The sequence below is a fragment of the Urocampus carinirostris genome, chromosome 5 (assembly GCF_059441175.1).
Source record: "Urocampus carinirostris isolate Australia breed hairy pipefish chromosome 5, RoL_Ucar_1.0, whole genome shotgun sequence".
NCBI lineage: Eukaryota > Metazoa > Chordata > Actinopteri > Syngnathiformes > Syngnathidae > Urocampus > Urocampus carinirostris.
Genome location: NC_142353.1, coordinates 31,492,894 through 31,510,863, shown reverse-complemented (window position 1 = coordinate 31,510,863; position 17,970 = coordinate 31,492,894). Strand labels below are relative to the sequence as shown.

The 17,970-nt window shown below is 40.6% G+C and overlaps 1 protein-coding gene and 1 long non-coding RNA gene across 2 annotated transcripts in view; one reads left to right on the top strand and one right to left on the bottom strand.

Annotated features, from left to right (window-relative positions):
* The window catches only part of LOC148366043 (uncharacterized), a 57,737-nt gene that overhangs the window by 6,061 nt on the left and 33,706 nt on the right, over window positions 1-17,970 (bottom strand). The window lies entirely within an intron of this gene.
* Window positions 1-17,970, top strand: part of LOC148366045 (potassium channel subfamily T member 1-like) — a 118,935-nt gene that overhangs the window by 90,733 nt on the left and 10,232 nt on the right. Inside the window, exons 22-31 of the mRNA XM_088336461.1 lie at window positions 1,046-1,151; window positions 1,217-1,389; window positions 3,981-4,052; window positions 5,071-5,205; window positions 6,203-6,314; window positions 6,391-6,492; window positions 8,856-8,939; window positions 9,022-9,150; window positions 10,751-10,771; window positions 15,251-15,551. Of these exons, the coding sequence (XP_088192587.1) occupies window positions 1,046-1,151; window positions 1,217-1,389; window positions 3,981-4,052; window positions 5,071-5,205; window positions 6,203-6,314; window positions 6,391-6,492; window positions 8,856-8,939; window positions 9,022-9,150; window positions 10,751-10,771; window positions 15,251-15,551 (1,235 nt within the window). The remainder of the gene's footprint in view (window positions 1-1,045; window positions 1,152-1,216; window positions 1,390-3,980; window positions 4,053-5,070; window positions 5,206-6,202; window positions 6,315-6,390; window positions 6,493-8,855; window positions 8,940-9,021; window positions 9,151-10,750; window positions 10,772-15,250; window positions 15,552-17,970) is intronic.

Sequence of the window (17,970 nt, the reverse complement as noted above, 5' to 3'; positions counted from 1 at the left end):
CTGCAGACTGTTATTACACCATCCCGTGATTTAAAACCTGCATGAGGGCAAGGAAAAACTAAAAAACCTCTACATGAGGAAAATGAAGAAACCTTGAAAAGGGACTGCACATGAGGTGATCACTCTTCCAGGATGATCAGCCTGCAATGGATGTTGCAATAACAAATCATACACAAATGTTGTCAACATAAAATATAGGTCATTCATAAGCTCTAGAATAGAAGTGTGTTTTAAGCCTAGATTTAAACAGTTCCACTGAGGTTGCAGATCGAATCTCAGGGGGCAGAGCATTCCACGCTCTAGAACCTGCGGATTTCTTCTTGGCTCTTAGGATTACTAGTAGACAAGCCATTCAGAGCATAGGCTCCAGACCGGAAAATAGGTGCAGTTGTTTTGGATTTAGTTGAACTTTCACTTGACCTGGAAGCGACAGCCCGCACAGTCATCTTCCCTTTTTTTTTTTATTTACACTCGCCATGCTACTGCCATTATCTGGTGAAATGGTAACTTTTGTTTTTGTACAAATTTATTTTTTACCGCGGTCAACGTTCCTGAGGGCCACGTATTAATATTTTTTGACAAAGGCCACGGGACCGTAAAATATGATATAGCATGCGGTTAAACATTTTAAAAAAACATGAAAGGTATCAGTCTGCAAAAAATTGGATTTTATTGGTTATCGGTGGGATGAAACAGTTTTTGTGCATGCCTAAAGATTTTAGAGACACCATTAGCGTGTTTTTAAGTTCTTCATCATAATTGATTTTGATATCCTGTAAAAGAAGTAGCACAACTGTGTTGTGTCTTCTTTCTAATCACTTATTGGTCTTTTTTTTTTTAGAAAAAGTATTCTGCATTAAAAAAAAATGAATCGGTTAGGGTATAGGTCTCCAAAAGCATTTTGTTTTGTTGGACCTTGAAAACATTTATCTTTTTTTCCACTGAAAACGAGTGTCTTCTTTTACTACAAAAACTAACGTCATTTCCCTTTTACTTAATCTGTTAGTATTAAATGAGTAGTTGCTTTCATCTTTCTTCTCCACAGTTTTGTCAAGGGCTACCCACCCAACTCCCCTTACATCGGCAGCTCTCCGACATTGTGCCATCTACTTCCGCAGAAAGCGCCGTTTTGCTGCCTGCGCCTTGATAAGGTCAGTAACTTCGTCCTCACACTTTCAAGATCATGTGTCTAAAACCTCGCCTGGCTCCGTCACAGGGCTGCACGCACAACAGCTTCGAAGACGCCAAAGCGTACGGCTTCAAGAACAAGCTGATTATCGTGTCTGCAGAGACGGCGGGCAACGGGTTGTACAACTTCATCGTGCCCCTTCGAGCGTACTATCGGCCTCGGAAAGAGCTAAACCCAATCGTGTTACTGCTGGACTATCCGTAAGTTGGAATGCTCTCCATAGGCATGTTTCACAAAGGAGCTCCAATAAGCAAGACATTTAGCCCTGACATATCAGTTGGGCCACCCAGTTGTAAAATACTAAGTTTTTGGTTCCAGGAGAGCAGTTTTGATTCTGTTCAATCAAGTCAATGTAGTATTTAATACAAGGTTCACTGGATCTCTAAGAAAGGTTGAATGAATTGGAGCCCTGATTTGACAAGTCACAATGGAAATTGGGCACACTGTCATGAACTGGACCAGGATCAGGACCCAAATGCTTGACGTTCTCACAAAAGCTTTTATTTTACGGGAAATGGGGAGTCATTCACGTTAGGCAGCGGTCTGGCATGGAAAGACAGGAAGCCAGAGGCTGACTAGATTGATACCAATTTCCCGAGTTGATATCGGACAGATGGGATCCATACCGGACAGGACGGGACAGACAGGATAGATAATGAAACAGGATATCAAAAATAAAAAGGACAAACTAGACGGGAACGAAACTTGAAACCGATATTAAACAGGACAAAAATAAACAGGAACAATACCGGACAGGGAATACCAAAAGGAAAACGGGACCGAGTCAAATCCCACGTCTTGTGGGGCAGAGGTTCGTTGACGGACTAACAAACGGAGAGTGAGAACACTGAACTTAAATAGAAGGAAAGCCAATCTGTCAACGAGCTGCAGCTGGCACCACAAGGACGGGCCAATTGGCCGCCTTGACAACCGTGACACACACTGTTTTGACTCCCCCCAGACAAGAGGGTTTGAACTGTGCCCCGAATTTACAGAAGGAAAGAGTAAAAGGGAAAACATTGAAATAAAGGAAATAAGAAAAGAAGGTAAACAGGGAGGACAGATGGGAGGGTGGAAGGAAAGACTAATTGAAGGTAGGAAGCCAGGAAGGACCGATTGAAGCTAGAAAGAAGGGACCCATGGAAATTAGAAAGGAACGACCCATGGAAGCTAGGAAGTAAAAGAGGACTGGAAAAAAAAATCAAGAAAGGAAGGTCTGATTTAAGCTTAGTGAAATCCGGACAATAGAGCGCACCTGATTATAAACCGCACCCAGTACATTTCTAAAAGAAAAACCATGCTGTGCATACATAAGCCAGACCTGATTATGAACCCACATTAAAACATGAGACATTTACAAAGAAAGACCGTACACAAAAAGATTTTTAATATTATATCGTACTTTAACCCCTTAACGGTAGGCCGCCGGACTTTTGATAAACAAATACTGTACGTGTTAGAGAAACATCACAAGATACCTGAAAACAATAAAGCCAGCGTAACCCACCATTACGACCCCTGACTCTCTTCAACTTCTTTGAATGTCCAAGAAAATGGCTTTGTTACATGAAGGACAATTCATAGAATCCAAAAGTGTAAAATATTTACTCCAAAACCCACAATAATGCCAAAAGATGAAAAGGAACCCGCCTTAAGCATTTCTACTTCGTTGGACGTTGCCTCTTGTAATCTGTTCTTTTCAACACATTATTTTCGTTTACAGATAAAAGATTCCCAATATAGTATTTAGCCCTCCCCTTTTGATTGACTCCTTTTCCATGATGAGGGGCTGTTACATTTAAGCTCCCGTCTTCTTCGACACATATATTCCCCCTGTCTCACGCTTACTTTTACTCCTCAGGTGCACCTGGCGGCCAATAGAAACAATGCATACATTTGTTGCATGAGGTGCAGGATTGAAATCTTGGGGAAAAGATTACGTCTTATAGTCTGAATTTTACGGTAAATGAAGGAAGGAAGGGAAATAGGGAGTGTTAGATAAAGGATTAAAGGGGGATTTATGTACAGAGGAACAAAGATAGGTCTGTCAAGAACCGGAACAGGAGGAAGGCCCAAATGCGTAACGTTTCTCACACAAGCTTTATTTTATGGGACGAGATTGATACCAGTTACACGAGCAGATACCGGACAGATGGGGTCGATACCGGACAGGACGGGACAGACAGGATTGATATCAGATTCAGGAGACTGGGGACAGATATCAGACAGGACAAGACCGACTGGATCGATACCAGAGACTGGTGACTGGAGTTCGATATCACACAGGATAAAATATACGGGGACGATACCCGATACTAGAGATTGTAGCAAGGTAACAGACAGGGCGAGACAGACGGGATTGATAACAGACACTGGAGACTGGAGTCCGCAAACAAGCTGGACGAGATAGACGGGAACAATACCAGATGTTGCAGATCGATATCAAACAGGAAACCGGACAGAGTCCAAACACACGTCTTGCGGGTGCATAGGTTCGTTGACGGACTGACAAAGGGTGAGTGAGAGCCCTGAGCTTAAATAGGAGGGAAGCCAATCAGTCAGGCGGGGCCAATTGGCAACCGCGACAAGGTCAGGAAAGACTAATTGAAAGAAGGAAGGAAGTCAAGTCACATTGACATACTTATGGACATACTGTATACAGGAAAATTGAAGGATACACAGGTAACTTTGTTTTTTATCTAACTATAATTTAAAAACAAGAAAACAACAATGTGTGTTTCTGGTGATAACACTGCTTTTCTTCACAATCGACTGTTTCCTGTTTTCTCAGGCCAGACAACCACTTCTTAGAGGCCATTTGCTGCTTTCCCATGGTCTACTTCATGGCTGGCACCATCGATAAGTATGTGAAAGACAAAATTTAATTTGAGAATTTATATCCTACGATCTGTTTCACAGATCCTTTAGCCACCTGGGTTGTGGGGACACCACCTGCTGTGGTGCTTCTTGGGCAAGCACAGCCTGGCAGGCTATGTTATTTGAGTAGGGGTTTGCTCCCCCACATGAAACGGATAGTACTTGTTTCCATGGTTACCAGTAGCAGGAGAAAGCTTCCTGATGTGACACAGATACAGCACTATCATCATCTGGTCGCCGTTGTTTTTCGGTGTGAAGCGTCCTTCCGAGATGAGCCTGACCTTGGCATTGATGTGCAGCGGCGCGTGAAAACAATCAGGGGGAAAACAATTTTGTTTCCAAAATTTTGAGTATCACAACGTAACAATATTCATTGCATCACTCGAGGCTTTGATATTTTTGTTGAAAAACCAACTTTGTGACATTACATCCTTAGCTTTTGTGGCATTAAAATTTAACCGGTAGAGGACTTTGCTTTTCGTATATTTTTGTTTCTATATTTAAATGATTTATGTATTTAAATAAATAAATAAATAGTCACTGAGTTTGCAGATCTTATCTCCGGAGGCAGAGCATTCCATAGCACCCGGGCTCGTATGGAGAACACTCTGGAGACTGCAGACTTCTTCTTGGCTCTTTGAGTCATATGTAGACCGGCATTTTCCGAGCGGAGGCTCTGTGCGGGAACATAGGGGCGAAACCAAATCTGAGAGATAAGAGGGCGCAAGTCCATACAAACATTTGTATGTTAGTAAGAACCTTAAAGTCACATTTAAGAGGACTGAGAGCCAATGCAAGTTAGCCAATATCGGAGTTATAAGCTCAAACTTTTTTGTCTTAGTCAAAAGTCTCGCTGCCGCATATTGAACCAGCTGCAAGTCAATCTAATGGATTGCTTGCCACAAACTTAGAAAAACAATTCTTCGATTATTGAACATTTTTGGTTTGCATTTAATCCTCAGTCAAGTCAAAAAGACATGTTTTCTTGTTTTTCAATGCATCAGCCTGGACAACCTTCTCCAGTGTGGAATCATCTACGCTGACAATTTGGTTGTTGTGGACAAGGAGAGCACCATGAGCGCCGAGGAAGACTACATGGCTGACGCCAAAACCATTGTCAACGTCCAGACAATGTTCAGGTAGCAGGAAAATCAAATATCAAAGAGTATCAGCAAAGGATACCTGATTTGTTTATTGTCCGACATAGATTCGCCCCTATATATTAGCATTTATATATTTTGTTTCACTTACTATAGATTTTAATGTGTAAAGCTAAGATGATGCCACTTAATTCAAGTCAAGTCACATTAATTTCTATCGCCCTTAACCACAAAATGTCTCAAAGAACTAACAGTATTAACAAAAACAATAAAGTATCTTGTTAACATAGAGATTATATTTATTGATTGATTAAGCCAACACGACTTTATTACCAGAGCTGTGTAATATTATTGTAATTGAAAACAAAAAATAAAAAAAAACATAGAAATAATTTGTGGATGTCTAAATAATGTAATCCCGCTCTTCTACGCGCTTCATACTCCGCGGCCTCAGTGCATTGTTTGTTGAAAAAAAGAAAAGTGAACTGCACTTGTGCTGCTTTTCGGGGGCCACATTTTGCTGTTATTTCCGGCTAAAATGAACTGCATTTGTGCGACCACGATCTATCATCCACAATCCCATATTGCTGTGGGCAGAAGGCATTATTGCTGTTCTGCACGATTGTGGCCACGATCCATTATCCTCATTCAACTATTGCTAAGAGCCTGGTACGGCAGAACTCATTATGAATTTGGTTTGGGTCACTATAGAGTGCCATTGTGGCCCGCCTTAAACGTGCTGCACTATTTGGGCCGCAATCCATTTCCCCCTGTTGTCAATTGCTGCGAGTGGGGCCCAGCAGAGCTTATGTTAAAAATAGGGGGAGACGCTTTACATATTTTCACATATTGCGGGGGAGGGGTTTCTGGTCCCTTCTAACTGCGATAAACAAGGGATTACGGTACAACATTCAGTAACATGAGTACGGTATCGTTCTTAAGAGGCAGGATTATAGCAGTTATTGGTATCAAAAACTGTTAAAGTGCATCTCTATTTTTAACCTTTTTCCCCCCAATTTTACTCCAATATTTCTAGACTGTTCCCGAGCCTCAGTATCATCACTGAGCTCACGCACCCATCCAACATGAGGTTCATGCAGTTTAGGGCGAAGGACTGCTACTCTCTCGCTCTTTCCAAACTGGAAAAGGTGGGCAATAAAGACACAAAGCAGAATAGTCAAAATCCAAACATTTTCATTCCATTTTATCCTCTGTTTTTTCCAGATAGAACGAGATAAGGGCTCCAATCTGGCCTTCATGTTCCGGTTGCCATTTGCAGCGGGGAGAGTGTTTAGTATTAGCATGTTGGATACGCTGCTCTACCAGGTGGGACAACAAAATGACTTCTGCTACTTAGGTTTTTACAGTAGACACCCGGGATGCGGCATTAATGTATAATTCTCAGGTGGGGATCGCCAATTAAGATTGCTGTATAGCGGAGGATAGAAACCTATAGTAATTAGCCCTGAACCCCTAGCACTCTGGATAGAAACATTCCCATAACTAAATATTACAAAAATAAAATTTACAATAATCTGTTTTTTGCAGGGGTAGCGTTCAAAAACATCCGAGATAGTCAAAACTACAAACAAAGTACAAACCTGTATTCTTTTGTTTATTTATTTGTGTCACTATCAGAACGGAATCAGGACCCAATTGCGTAACGTTAATCACAAGTTTTATTGATAGAAAGAGGAAGGGCATCTGGACGCGGGGAGCAAGCCGCGCACACAATCGGATCAGGATCCGAATACGGAAGTGGATCTTCCGTCGTGGGAGATGGCGGTATTAGGGACGGAAAAAACGGGTCGGAGAGCAAAAACGTGGTCGGGATCAAAAACAGGTCATAAGCCGGGACGGGAGAGCAGACGTGGTAGGGGATCAAAAAACAGGTCGTAGCCGGAGACGGACGGGGAGATCAGGAACGGACAGGTGGAAAAACGGGACAGGCAGGAGTCAGGGTCGAAAATGCTTGCCTTGTAACAACAGAGGACTGACAACAGGCAAGTGACAGGAGTGAGCTTAAGAAGGACGGGGAACCAATCAGGAAGCCAGCAGCGGAAGGCGCCAAACGAGCGGGCACAGGTGAAATTAATGAGTAATCATGACAATTTGAATATTTATTACTTGGGAACAACCCCAATTTACAGGCTCAAGTATTTGCTTATCAAAAAGGAGCATTGTACTTTATAAAGGTTTTTTTTTCTCCATATAACCTCTGTGCTGTCAAATTATCATTTTAGATATGCAGTAATCTTGCACAACTGTATGGATTAAGGACACAATTCACTTTGCATAATCTTTTGTCGCCATTGTATGGACGTAATGGAAAACTGCATTTACTTTACGGTTCTGTCCAGCAGAAACCATATATTTTTCCATTATCAAATATTTTTCAAAAAGCGCCAGGAAGCCACTCGGGAGCGTCAAGACCCATGTGGCTCCAAAACAAGTTTAACAGGTCGAGAAGTCCAGAATTGTTGGTGATAGAAAGCACCTTCCTCTGCGTTTTGCTGCTCTTGTGGCTCCAGAGCCTTTAGTTGGCATGATGGCTTTTAGAGAAACTTGAAAATGAAAAACATTTCCCCATACATAATGTCGGTTCGTCAAGCTTAACTCAGACCACAATGTCATTGACGCGCAGGTGGACAAGCAGAAAATGGGCGGGGGAACAGTTTAGCCTATCAGAATGCAGAGCACAATGCACGGTGAAAATCCGTAAAGTGGCGAAACAGGGCTAGGTAAACTGCAATACAGCAAGGGATTACTGTATATGTAATATGCATATACATGTTCAAATAATATTATGAATAAATATACAAGTAGAGGAAACATTAAATTGTATATACCTACGGGGTGAAGGGACTTGAGCTGGTCGGGAAGAGTAGCAGGTGGATGCAGAAAGGGATACAGTGGATACAGTGGATTAAAAATGTAACTTAATTTAAAACTTCCACTAGCAAGGATTGTCCGGCCCTCCGAAAATCTACTTGTTTTAGTCTCATTTTCATTTTTTATGATTGTCCCGAGCAACGATGGTTATAGCCATGTAACTCAGTGAGGGTAGCAATTTGTGTGCCATATTTGTATTTCTTGATCGTCACAAGCACATTTACATAGTTAGCATGATTTTGCTTCTTTCTTTAGCATCACTGCTAGCCTTAGAACAAATGTTCAGTATTATATCTCATGGGATTTTGATCTGAAAGAGGAAAAGGGCATCATGGGAGGGAGTTCAGCCAAATGCATATGAGCAGTTTTAAAAGGCTGTAACGCAAATCAATAGCAGACCAGCATTCTATTTGACATCAAATGACATCTTAAGGTGCAACTTGGAATATGCATGATCACCACAAAATAATTTGTTGTATACAGGGAAAAGTACCATTAAGAGGGGCCAAAATAAATCTTATTCCACATTGTAAAATGAAAACTTGGTGAGAAAAGGACACTGTAACCCGGGGGTCTAATGTATCTATAATAGAGGTTGACCGAATGTTAGGCAGGGCGATAATCGGATATCCGATATTTGGGAATTTGACGGATATCGGTATCGGCCCTGAAAAACCCATATCATGGTTATAGATCGACTGCAAAAATCGAAGGGAAACTGTAAGAGTAAATATTATCCCAGAATGAATTGACCGATTTAACCTGGACTCCTTACTCCTTTCTCTTTGCTTTTCCAGTCATTCGTGAAAGACTACATGATCGCTATTGCCAGGCTTCTTCTGGGTCTGGACACCACACCAGGATCCGGGTACCTGTGTGTTGTGAGTACAACCGTCACAAGCATCCAAGGAGAAATATCTTTCATGAAGATATCTGTCCCGGTTTCTTCTAAAATTCTTTTAGATGAAGATCACAGAAGAAGACCTCTGGATCAGAACTTATGGAAGACTCTTCCAAAAACTCTGCTCCTCCAGTGCCGAGATCCCGATCGGGATCTACCGCACCGAGTCTCACATGTTCTCCACGTCTGAGGCAAGTCCCATCTCAAACCTAATGGCCAGTTTTTGCTTTGGCAGTCATCCTTTGCAAAGTATATTTCTATGTTTAGCTATTTCACTTGAAAATCAATGCTACCACATACAAAGTTCACAAAAGGTTTGACAAATTTCAATACTGTCTCGATCATTCACTGTTGGGCATATTGGCAGAGCTTCCATTTGACAGCAATTTCCTTCCTTTTTGTTTACAAAATGCTTAAGATTCGCCCCCTAGTAAAACCCAGCTTCGAACGGCTCGCCTCACCAACGTCGTCCTTTTGAAAGGCTTTTTCTAGGTTTGCTATTTGGTAATTTAGCATAAAAAAAGAAATAGTAGTTAGAGCCAGATCAGGCCCGCTAATGGATTGAATCCGGCCCGCGACACAACACTCAGAGAAGCGCAAGAGAAAAACAAGCTGCAGGATGAAATATGTCAACTTGATGTTGCCAAAGCCAGGTTCCTCTCACAAAGACCCTGTACTTGTATTTATCTCTCTCTCTCTCTCTCTCTCTCTCTCTCTCTCTTTTTTTTTTACCCCCCTTTTCTCCCACTCGGTCTCTGTCTCTTTCACTCTCTGTGTCTCTCTTTTTCTCTTTCTTTGTTGCTCTTTGGCTCTTTTTCTCTCTGTGTCTTTTAACTTCTTTTGCTCTAACTTCCTTTTTTCCTTTTCTCTCTTTTCTCTTTCTCTCTTCATACCCTTTGCACTTTTTCTCTTTTCTCTCCTTCTGTATCTCTTTTTCTTTGGATTTCTTTGTTCCACTCCCTTTCTTTTCCCCCACTTTCACAACTTTTTATCTTTTGTTTCTCACCCTCTCTCTCTTTTTCTTTCTTTGTCCCACCCTCTCTCCTTTTCCCTCCCTCTTTCTCTTATTTCTTTATCTCTTTTTCTTTCTCTTTAATGTACTAGTCCGGCCCCCGACAGAATGTTTGTTCTATCGTGTGGCCCCCGAGTTAAGATGATTTTGACACCCCTGAATTAGAGGATGTAAACATTAGCCAAAGTGTAATACACGAGTACAGTGGGACCTTCTCCAGGTTTTTTTATTTTCCTCATGTTGAGCGGCAGCTGGGGCTAAACGAGTGAGCGCAGGTTAGAGCAATGGGCAGATCATGACATATAGAGTTAACAAATAGAAAAGACGAATAACAAAAAATATATTCTAATGTTTATTCTCATTTATCTAACCAAATTATTAAACATTAAAATTTGTAGTAAATATATTACTCAAAAATTGTGAAATTAGTCAAAAATATATAAAAAAGAAAAAACAATGTTTACCTTTCTTTGTTTTTATCCAATCTATCTACCGCTATATATGCGATAACAACTAAAAAACGTGTTATTATTATTTTTATAGTTATTTGATTCAATTACAACCAATTTTATTTATTTATTTTTTATATGATTTTTTGTAAATGATCCTCTTAATTTCTTTTTTTCCCTTTCCATCTCTTTAATGTATTGTTTGACCCTCTCAAACTTGTTTTGAGTGGAGTAGTTATTCTCAGTTCTCGATTTAATTTTTACAATAATTTAACTATGCTTTTTACGCACCCATCTTTCCTTTTGTGTCCATGTGTGTTTGTATTTCAGTGCAAGGAAAATTACACGGAGGTAAGAAAATCAGACATTCCTCGATCCGTGCATCACCGCCGTCATCCCACCAGGGTCCGAACTCAGAAGTCACCAAAGAGTTGGCCCTGGGCACTAAAAATAGCTTACTAGCGATGGGTCCTTGTGATTTTCTAAGAAATTTGATTTCTAACAGGCATCAGTGCCTTTATATCGTTCATTAATTCTTCCACAATTGTTTTTAACAATAATTATACTGATTTAAGTTCCAATCCCCTCAATTCTACCCTTTACTCTAGCAGAAGGCATTCAAACCGAAGGTAAGGAAGTGTCAATCCGTATTCACAGCTCATTTTCACCAAATCAGATCTAGAGCACCCTAGCTTCTTCCTAACCGTGCCCCCTAAAGCGTTACCGGTAGGCTGTAAGCAATCGTGGGAAAGAATGGTATCGAGGAAGATGAGATTGGACTCGTCTCATACGCGTTCAAAGAGAATGCAGGAATCAATGACGTCAGAGGGAGCTCTCGTTTATTGATGCAACAATCTCAACAAGAAACTCAAAGAATCTCCAGTTATGAGTGGGTTTTTATAGTTTCAACACATGCCACGTGAAAAGGATTCTGTAATCGTCAATTCTTGGAAATGTTTTTAAGTTTGGGTCAGTTTGCCCTTTGCCAGATTCTCTTGTCCTCCCTTAAGGAGGATTGTTTATACTAATTCGTCTGCCAATGTAAGCAAGTCTTTTTAACAAATGTCAGCAAGTCCCTTGAACAAATGTAAGCAAGTCTCTAATCTACAACAATGGACCAATCCATAAATTCTAAGTTCAATGATTATATGAATTCTTTAAATAAATGAAGAACAATCAAATATTTTTAAAATTCTCACTTTGAACTGATTCACGTTTCAATCCCCTTAATTCTACCCTTTACTCTAGCAAAAGGCATTTAAACCGAAGGTAAGGAAGTCTCAATCCGTAGTCACAGCTCATTTTCACCAAATCAGCTCGAGAGCACCCTAGCTTCTTCCTAGCCACGCGCCGAAAGCGTTACCGGTAGGCTGTAAGCAATCGTGGGAAGGAATGGACCAATCCATAAATTCTAAGTTCAATTATTATATGATTTTTTTAAATAGATGACGAACAATCAAACATTTTTAAAATTCTCACTTTGTACTGATTTAAGTTCCAATCACCTAGATTCTAACCTTTACATGAGCAAAAAGCATTTAAACCGAGGGTAAGGAAGTCTCAATCCGTTTTCACAGCTCATTTTCACCAAATCAGATCTAGAGCACCCTAGTTTCTGCCTAGCCATGCCCCCAAAGCATTACCGGTAGGCTGTAAACTATCGTGGGAAGGAATGGACCAATCCATGAATTCTAAATTCAATTATTATGTGAATTTTTAAAATAAATGACGAACAATAAAACATTTATAAAATTCTCGCTTTGGACTGATTTAAGTCCCAATCTCATTATTCCCCCTACCACCTGATTTCACCCCATTCTCTAGCTTAGTACTTTAGAATGAGGATAAGAAAGACGGAATTACCTGCAAGATAAACACTACTGTTGTAACCAGAATAAGAAAACACCAAAAAAAAGTGGCCGGTATGTTACTTCACCCTACTTGCAGACTAAAGTGAAAATTTGGTAAGCAGGAAGTACATTTCCAAGTCCTAGAACCGGGGTCACTATCAAAGTAGACCGGTTCTGAAAATAGCTCACCGGTGATGGGTCATTCTTTTTATCTCGGAAGTTTGATTTTGAACCATCATAAAAAAAATCATTGACATGATTGTCTTTGAATACGTTATCAATTCTTCCACAATTATTTTTAAACTATCATCATCAATCATTTATATTTGTAAATCCCTCATTTTTAGTGGTTGACTGATCTAATTTTAACCCTACTTCCAATAATTATAACCTGGTAAATAACAGTGTTAGGCAAGTACCGTAAATTCCGGACTATAGAGCGCACCTGATTATAAGCCGCACCCACCACATTTTAAGAGGAAAACCGATTTTTTACATACACAAGCCGCACCTGTATATAAGCCACATGCGCCCACATCTAGACATGTAACACAAACACAAAATTAACCCAAACCTGACTTCAAGTCCCGTGATTGAAACTAAATGTCCTTCATTAAAGTCCACAGTCCAAAAATCACAGCCGGCAAAATGAACGGAAAATGATACCGGTACTTAAGGTTTGATGCAGACCTGCAGAGTCCGGGTCCCGTTGAAAATAATCCAAGGAAAAAAGTGTATATTTCCAAAGGTAAGGGAGGGAAAAATATATCAGATGAACACATTTACTCACGCAACTCCTTTTTCTTCAAACAACGTTTTACCCCCTCTTCTTTCCTTGTTTGTCCCTCACCTTTAGCGGTCCCGACTTAAACTCGGCACCCCGCGTTTGTTCCGCCCCTCATTTTTCGTTCACCCATGCAAAACATATCAGATTAAGTGTCTAAAATAAATACAAATAAATACATTACAAAATATACAGTTGCAAATACATATTATACATGGGTTACACATATTTACAAAGAAAGACGGTACACCGAGAGAGTTTTCAAAGCTTTAATAATAATAATATAGCTTTGACAGGCCAGTTAATGGTAGCAACATTCGAGCGCCGCTAGCAGCCGTTAGAAAAATTACATAAATTGGCCGCATCACTGAATAAGCCGCAGGGTTGAAAGTTAGGGGAAAAAGTAGCGGATTATAGTCCGGAATTTACAATAACTGAAACACAGTCATCAGTACAGTTGTTCTTTTAAAAAGTGATTCTGTGACCTCCCCAGATTACTGACACCCTGTCAAGACCAGAACGGAGACAGGACCCACTTGCGTTATGTTTCTCTGTTTTATTGGAAGGAAGGAAAGGGTTGCACCCACGATCCGGTGATCGCTGGGCGCGGGAAGCAAGTCGCTCTGAATGCGGACGTGGGACTTCCGTGGCAAGCAATGACGGTGTAGGGAACGGAAAAACGGGTCAATAGCCTGGGGAACAGACAGGAGCAAAAACAGGTGGGAGTCAGGGTCAAAAAAGCCTTGCCTAGTGTAAAATGAGGTTCGCAGACGGACTGACAAAAGGGGACAGATAAGAGAAGGTTTAAATAGGGACAGAGAGCCAATCAGAGTCCGAGGCAGTTGGCGTCAAAGGAGTGGGCACAGGTGAGTCAAATCAGTAATCATGACACCCCCGAAAGTATCACGTTACTCTCAAAGTAACTTGTTAAAAATTACCGCACATATACTTATTACTACATAGTTAAAGAAATAGAAGAAAATGTGTGAACCCTTCCTATTTATTTGCTCTTGCAATCTTGAGCGCTTACAAACAAACCTTTAGCCAAACACTCCATATTCATTTTGTCTCTGGTCCTCTGACCACTTCAAGATTTCCTTTTGATTTCAAGGTACTGTCCAAGACGTTTTCCTTCTTCCTCTAATAAACAATTTTACAGATAAAAAGAACTAAATTCTGCTCACTTTTACCGTAAAATATGTGCTTGTCTTTGCCGTATTGATTTTAGAATGTAAGCAACGCCCACTCCCCACACTTCAAGGAATTTTGCTAAAATGTCTGATTGAATGATTGCTGCGTCATCTTGCCGAAACCCCTCTTCCTCCTCGTCTCGGAACTGTGACGGTGACACAAAGAGCATGCTGGGATGGACGGAGCCAGTTTGTTGGAGTTCGGGAAACTAATTTGGAAACTCATTGGCAGTGCTCAGTGTACAGTGGGACCTCGCTACTTCGCGCCTCGACGTTTGCAGATTCAGAGCTTCGCGGGCCTAAAAAATAATGATAAAATAATATCTTTTTTTTTTTTTCAAGCATTTTTGAAGGGGCGTCGCTACTTCGTGGTTCCGTGTTTGCGGGTTCAGAGCTTCGCAGGTCTAACAAAATAATAATAATAAAATAAAATTTAAAAAAATAAAAATAATATATATATTTTTTTTAAGCATTTTTGAAGGGGCATCGCTACTTTGTGGTTCCACATTCGCGGGTTCAGAGCTTTGCAGGTCTAAAAAATAATAATAAAATAAAATAATTTTAAAAAGATATATATACATATATTTTTTAAGCATTTTTGAAGGGGCGGCGCTACTTCGCGGTTCCAAGTTTGCGGGTTCAGAGCTTCGCAGGTCTAAAAAGTAATGATAATAAAATAAAATTTAAAAAAATATATATATAGTATTTTTGAAGGGGCGTCGCTACTTCGCAGATTTTCACTTATCGCGGGTGGTTTTGGTCCCCTTTAACCGCGATAATCGAGGTCCCACTGTACTGTGTTTTTGACTTTGTATCCTGAAACACCTTTGCAACGAGAGGCAGTATTTTCCCATTCAGGAAACTTTTGTATGTAGAGACATTTGTAACTAGAGGTACCACTGTAGTTATAACATGATTTTTAGAAACCCTTGACGCTAGCCAGTAACAAAAAAAAGTATTCCTCAGCTTCAAAACCCCCGTTCTAACAAGTACTGCCTCGTCCCAGTCTCAGGTGTCCATCAACGTGGAGGCGGGTGAGGATCAACGAGACATCAAAGACTCGTGGAAGGAGAAGACGGCGCACCGCAACTCCAGCGCTAGCGAGCAGTCGGAACATCCGCTTCTGAGGAAGAAGAGCATGCAATGGGCTCGTCGTCTGAGCAGGAAAAACACCAACAAGCCCTCGAGCCGGGCCGAGCGCATCTCGCAGCAGCGCCTCAACCTCTACCGCCGCTCCGAGCGCCAAGAACTCTCTGAGCTGGTCAAGAACCGAATGAAGCACTTGGGTCTGCCCACCGTAGGATACGGTCAGTAGAACCTAAGCCTGGTTCAGGTTCTGGAATTGCATGTTTTAGTTTACAAATAGTCACCATTGCATCATCATTTTTATAAACGGAAACAAATTGAGATTTTTTTTTTCTGCAGATTGGAGTTTCTTTATTGTAAGTCAAGGTTGTTTGTCTTTGATGTCTTTTTTCCCTGTCTCTCTCACTCTCTGCTTCTTTGTCTTTCTTTCTTCCTTTTGATTCTTTCCTATTCTCTTTCTTTTTTCTCTTATCCTTTCATTCTCTTCAATTTTCTCTCTTTTTTTCTGTCTCTCTTTTCCTCTTTTTGTCATACTCTAATATATTTCTCTCTCACTCTCTTTTTCCTCTCTTTCTTTATTTCTCTGTAATCTATTAGTTCAGCCCCCGAGAAAGTGCTTTTTCTAGCACTTGCCCTCCGAGCTCAAATGAGTGTATTCTAATGAGTAATGCGTAGCTCTAGGCAACTAACTATCATTGTTATTTGTTTTTTTTTTCTTCTGTTATTTGCGGGACTCCAATCTGTATTTAATATTTGTTTCATCTTGCATCCTTTTTGGGGATATACTGGACTGTCTCAGAAAATTAGAATATTGTGATAAAGTTCTTTATTTTCTGTAATGCAATTAAAAAAACAAAAATGTCATACATTCTGGATTCATTACACATCAACTGAACTATTTCAAGCCTTTTATTATTTGAATATTGCTGATTTTGGCTTACAGCTGAAAAAAACTCAAAAATCCTATCTCAAAATATTAGAATACTTCCTCAGACCAAGTAAAAAAATAATTTTATAAAAGCAAAACTAAATCAAACATTTGAAAATGTCCATTGATGCACTCAGTACTTGGTTGGGAATCCTTTTGCACGGATTACTGCATCAATCCGGCGTGGCATGGAGGCAATCAGCCTGTGGCATTGCTGAGGTGTTATTGATGCCCAGGATGCTTCGATAGCGGCCTTCAGCTCATTTGCATTTGTAGGTCTGGTGTCTTTCATCTTCTTCTTAACTATACCCCACAAATTTTCGATGGGGTTCAGGTCAGGGGAATTAGCAGGCCAATCAAGGACAGTGATGCCATGGTCAGTGCACCAGTTACTGGTGGTTTTGGCACTGTGGGCAGGTGCCAGATCATGCTGGAAAATGAAATCCTCATCTCCATAGAGCTTTTCAGCAGATGGAAGCATGTAGTGCTCTAAAATCTCTTGGTACACAGTTGCATTTACTCTGGACTTGATGAAACACAGTGGACCAACACCAGCAGCTGTCATGGCTCCCCAAACCATTGCTGACTGTGGAAAACTTCACACTGGATTTCAAGCAACTTGGATTTTGCTCTTCTCCAGCCTTTCTCCAGACTCTGGCGCCTTGACTTCCAAATGAAATGCAAAACTTGCTTTCGTCTGAAAAGAGGACTTTGGACCACTCTGCAACTGTCCAGTGCTTCTTCTCCATAGCCCAAGTCAGACGCTTCTTCCGTTGTCTTGAGTTCAGAAGTGGCTTGACCATGGGAATACGGCTATTGTAGCGCATTTCCCGGACACGTCTGTGAACTGTGGCTTTTGATACCTGGACTCCAGCTTCAGCCCACTGTCTTTGAAGCTCCCCCAAATTCTGGAAGCGGCTCTTCTTCACAATTTTGTTAAGGCTGCGGTCATCTCTCTTGGTTGTGCAGCGTTTCCGGCCACATTTTTCCCTTCCAACAGACTTTTTGTGGATATGCTTTGAAACTGCACTCTGTGAACAGCCTGCTCTTTGAGAAATTTCTTTTTGTGTCTTACCCTCCTGATGGAGGGTATCAATGATGGTCCTCTGGACAGCAGTCAGATCAGCAGTGATTTAGTTTACTGAACTGAGTGTTTTTAAGGCTCAGGAAACCCTCGCAAGGTGTTTCGAGTTAATTAGATGATTCAGGTGATTAGTTGAATAGCCTACTTGTATACTTTTTCATGATATTCTAATATTTTGAGATAGGATTTTTGAGATTTCTTAAGCTGTAAACCAAGTTCAGCAATATTAAAATAATAAAAGGCTTGAAATAGTTCAGTTGATGTGTAATGAATCCAGAATGTATGACATTTTTGTTTTTTTAATTGCATTACAGAAAATAAAGAAGTTTATCACAATATTCTAATTTTCTGAGACAGTCCAGTACAACGTTATGTCTTCATACCAAACTGTCACATTGCACTCACATCCAGGCCTTGCATCCTTCCATTAAGATCATCAGCAACCATTGTCTGCAGAAGGGACTGTCTCATCAAGGTCATTCAATGTCAGTCAGGGTTTTCCACGGCTCCCTCAAGTAAATATAAATATCATGCCGAATATAATCTATAAAACTCAAAATTATTACGGTTTATAGAATGTCCTGAATTTATGTATGTTTCTGATGGTATCCTGGGACTTTTCTCTCTC